The sequence below is a fragment of the Macrobrachium nipponense genome, chromosome 40, assembly GCF_015104395.2.
Source record: "Macrobrachium nipponense isolate FS-2020 chromosome 40, ASM1510439v2, whole genome shotgun sequence".
Classification (NCBI taxonomy): Eukaryota; Metazoa; Arthropoda; class Malacostraca; order Decapoda; family Palaemonidae; genus Macrobrachium; species Macrobrachium nipponense.
The window spans coordinates 15111915-15116102 of record NC_061101.1 but is presented as its reverse complement, the minus strand read 5'-3'; the positions used below and the strand labels follow the sequence as shown (position 1 = coordinate 15116102).

Genomic DNA, 4188 nt, shown 5'->3' with positions numbered 1-4188 from the left:
TAATATCAAGGATTTGGTTAAGGATGAACTTCTGCACAATGTTGCAAAACATCTGCAACCAGATGACATCATCTCAGCTCTGAAGAATGTTTCCTTGCTTTGGATGTTGGATGGGTATGACGAAGCAAGCACAGGAACCAGAAAAGTGGTCAAGGAAATCGTTCAGAAGTTTCCAGGTTCCAGAATTATGATTACAACTCGAGAAGAATTCAAGAATGAAATTGAAACTGAGGTAGCTTTAGTAGGTCGCTCTTACTTAAGTGTTACTCTTGCTGGGTTTTCTGACAAAAACTTACGAGAATATGCTGAAAAGATCATTTCTGCTTCTGTTCAAGATCCACAAAAAAGAAACGATACACTGAAAGAGTTCATGGATTTGGATTTCACTGAAAATGAGTACAATCTGGATATACTGCGTGTTCCTCTATTTGCAGCTATCACAATTGCGCTGTGGCTCGATTCCCCTGAGAATGTTTTCCATATAAAGACAACTTCTTCTCTATTCACTCTGCTTGTTGGCCACATGATTCAAAGACTCGTAATACGAGAATCATACAGAAAGTTGAATCAGACCATATCTTCCTTAAAAGAGAAACTCAGTAGATTTTTTGACTGCATTGGCTTTGTTCTTTGGCAGAACTATGATCACTTCATTCTTCACCAGTATGAAGTAGACTATTTGCAAGAGAGGTGTTCAGAGCTTGGGCTTCCATTTAAGGATTCAATGTCAGCTTTCTTTATTTATGCTGAAAAGGCTACACCTCTGGGCATCGTAGAAGAATACACAATCATCCATCGTGAATTGATGGACTTCTTGGGAGCGAGAGCATTTGCCAACAAAATGATCTGTGAGGGATGGGATGTGATGGAGACTGCTAAATATTTCATCAAAAGCAAGAGAGAATTATTACTGGAACATGAACCTTCACATCGTAGGCTGGATGGGTTGTACTATAACATAGACAATTTGTCTATGGAGTTGCCCTGTGATAAATACGAGACCTTCTGTAACAAACGCTTCATGATGCCACTAGATGTTTTTATCAGAAAATATTACAGTTGTTATATGTGTGGAAGGTCCGTTACGGAAGAAAAAGTAAGCAAAGATTATTATTTACATAAAGATGGTTTTCTCACAACACTTAAATCAACAAACTTCTGGTGTCACGTAAAATTCGAATTGTTTGGCCGGTGGTTCGCCTATGTTTTGGGATGCCTGAGTCTCAGTCGACAGCTGAATGAAGAAAGGTGTGAACAGTTTGCCTTTATTTTTAGTTCATCCACAGGTCCATTTCTAAACATATCTTACATCTTATTAGGACTGAATGAAGCTGGCGATGATTTGTTTGTGAAAAAACTATGCAATTACGTTAATCGTAAAACGTGGGCATTCAGAGATAGTCCCTGGTTTTCACACACACAAACAGTAAAATTGTTGAAATACATTGAGCCGAAGTCAGTCTTTCTTCATCTTTGTGGAATAGGAGATCCGTGGAAGTTCTTAATTGATTACATTGAAACATTTGTTAAATGCCACTGTGAGATTCACCTTGACCTGCAACACTTCTTCCACAATGCTGTCCCAGATTTAGAGTTGGTAGTGACATCTCTAGGCCTATTGCTCAGCGACACTTCCCGTTGCCGACTTGTAACATTACGAAGTGTTGTCGACGACAAAGCACTGATGCTCCTCAAGAGATCTACTTACCTGAGGGAGTTATCTCTGATGTACAGAGGGGAAGACCTTCGCCATATGTCGGAATTAGTGAAGACGTTGCCTGAACTGAATGTTTTCCGATTGGCTATGGATTTTCGCTGTTGTTCTGGCAAGGAGCTGCCCGTTCTCATTGGAGATGAGGCGGAGATTCCCGAGCTTGGCGTCATTCTTACTGACGTTTTCAGCTACGATCCTGAGCTCGTTGCATCGGCCATTAAGAAATTATTTCCAAATCCGTTTCATGTGATCTTACGGGGTAGCATTTCGACCTTTGACCAAGAAAGAATGTGGACTTACATTACTCGTGTCTTGGAAAATGTTTTGAATGTCAATAGCTTACAATTATTACTGGAAGTTCCTGACGAATTTCATCGGCATTCTTTTATCATAAGACCTATTGTACAAAACTTGGAAAGATCCTCAAACCAGCGCTTCTCCAGTACTACGATAAAATTCAAATTTGTCGACACCGCAGGGCTTGTATGGGACTAAAGAAAGAACAACAGTAGTATATTATGAAGTAGTTTTAAAATTAGAGTGTGTTTATACTTATGCATATTATTATTATTATTGTTGTAGTTGTTGTTCACAATAGTATCATCATATATCATGTTTTAAATGTATATTACTAAAAATGTAATTGAGAAACAGGACGGTTCATAGATCTAATCGATTTTTTCTTCTGAACTGATGAAAATTTACAGAAATTTGCAGTAATGTAAAGAAAGACATGTACAAAATGTGCCTTAAACTTTCCAACCCTCCAGTAATCAGAGCCAGTATCAGTTAGCCTCTGTAAGCAGCGTCCTGCTGCCATGGCGGGTAAAGCTCCTCTAATGTCGATCTTTTGAACTACTCTCCTTTCTACCAGTGGAACCCCATCTCGTTGCGTCAGTGTCGCCAGGTGCAGGGAAATTTCCTTGTTTTAGGGAAATTATGACCCCAAAAGGGAAAATGGAAAGAAAGTATATTTTCCTATGGAATCTAGGGAAATTTCATTAAGAATTTTTGTCCATGGTGTATGGCTAATTTTCAACGATCAGTTGTGCGTTCAGCCAATAGCTACTTTAGATAATTCTGACGTCACTGAAACCATGAAGCTTTCAAATATTCTAAGCCAATAAGATACACCTGTTCTGAGAACGTTTGAAGAACCTTACATCTCTCATTCTCAGACCTCAGTCAGTGTTTCAGTGGCAACAAACCATACGATTATTTTGTATAAATGAACTATTATAGTATAGGGTTACTAGGCTTACTCGGGATACATAGGGAAATTTTTCTCCAAAAAGGGAAATTCTGATGGCAAGTCTAGGGAAATTTTGGCTGGACGACCTGTCAACACTTCGTTGCGTGTGTACTAAATAAAGCTGGCCTGGTGCCAGCGCTGCTCTTTTTGCTCCCACACTAAAGCAGCAGCCTGTGAGTGAAGTTTAACCCTACCAGATGGATGGAGAGTGAGACCTCTTTGAGGAAACGGAGGCCGCAGCACCCAAGTCAGGCTGGTAAAAAGACGTACCCCAGAGACCAACTAACCACTGCTCCAATTTCTGGATGGATTTGTCTTGTAAAGTGTATTTAATTGGAGCTATTCTTTGCATGTTATTGCTGCGCGATGTCTGGAAGTTATCCGTAAGAACAAAGGAGGCTGCAACATCAGTCATTGTGAAGTGTATTCTATTGGAGCCATTCTTTCCAGTACTTAGCAGCATTCCGTTTTTCATGCATATTCGCTTGATGGAAATTCTGTTGATATTATTATTATTATTGTTATTATTACTATATTATTAATGGGAATTGTGTTCATAATACTATTGTTATTATAATTACTTGATTAAGACAGCTAAGTCCTATTTCCAGACCATTTCGGAGCTTGCCTATGGTGATAAATGGAACACTTTGAGGTTTAAGCTAGATATCGCATTAATAATGAATGTGGATTAAAAGTTGCAGATGCAAAGCTGGAACCACGAAAAATGATTGGATTATTCAACCTCCCTTTTCTTTTCTTTTCTTTTGTCCCTGTTCTGTGGTTTAGGCTTCTTTCTAAGTCGACTGTGATTTTAAGGGAGAAACCGACTGATTGCACGATTCCGAGGTACTTGTTTCCAGTCTCTCTCTCTCTCTCTCTCTCTCTCTCTCATACTCAAGATCAACGATCTCTCCATAACGACCAATCTTCATCTTGGGTAATAATTCAGCACGTGACTAATGACAAACAGCGGAGCTAATTACCCTTCTCGTTGCCTGGTAATGACCTCTTTATAATGATGCTCTCTCCTGCTGCCGGTGTACTTAACGGCAATATTGCTCGTCGGTTGCTCCGCTTCGGAAATGTGGCGGTGAGTGGTTTTCAGTTGCTCTCGCCGTCGATCGTTTCAAGGTTGCTACGTGGGTTTTTACCGGTGTGTGTGTGTGTTTTTTTTTTACAGTTGTTAATATTGATGTTGCTGTCGACGTATGTTGATGGT

General features: G+C 39.6%; 1 protein-coding gene across 1 annotated transcript in view; it reads left to right on the top strand.

The window, feature by feature from the left end:
• Positions 1 to 2386, top strand: part of LOC135211941 (uncharacterized) — a 6896-nt gene extending 4510 nt beyond the window's left edge. The window contains exon 2 of the mRNA XM_064245188.1: positions 1 to 2386. This exon is cut by the window's left edge and continues 959 nt beyond it. Coding sequence (XP_064101258.1) covers positions 1 to 2209 — 2209 coding nt within the window. The 3' untranslated portion in view covers positions 2210 to 2386.
• Positions 2387 to 4188: the final 1802 nt, after the last annotated feature.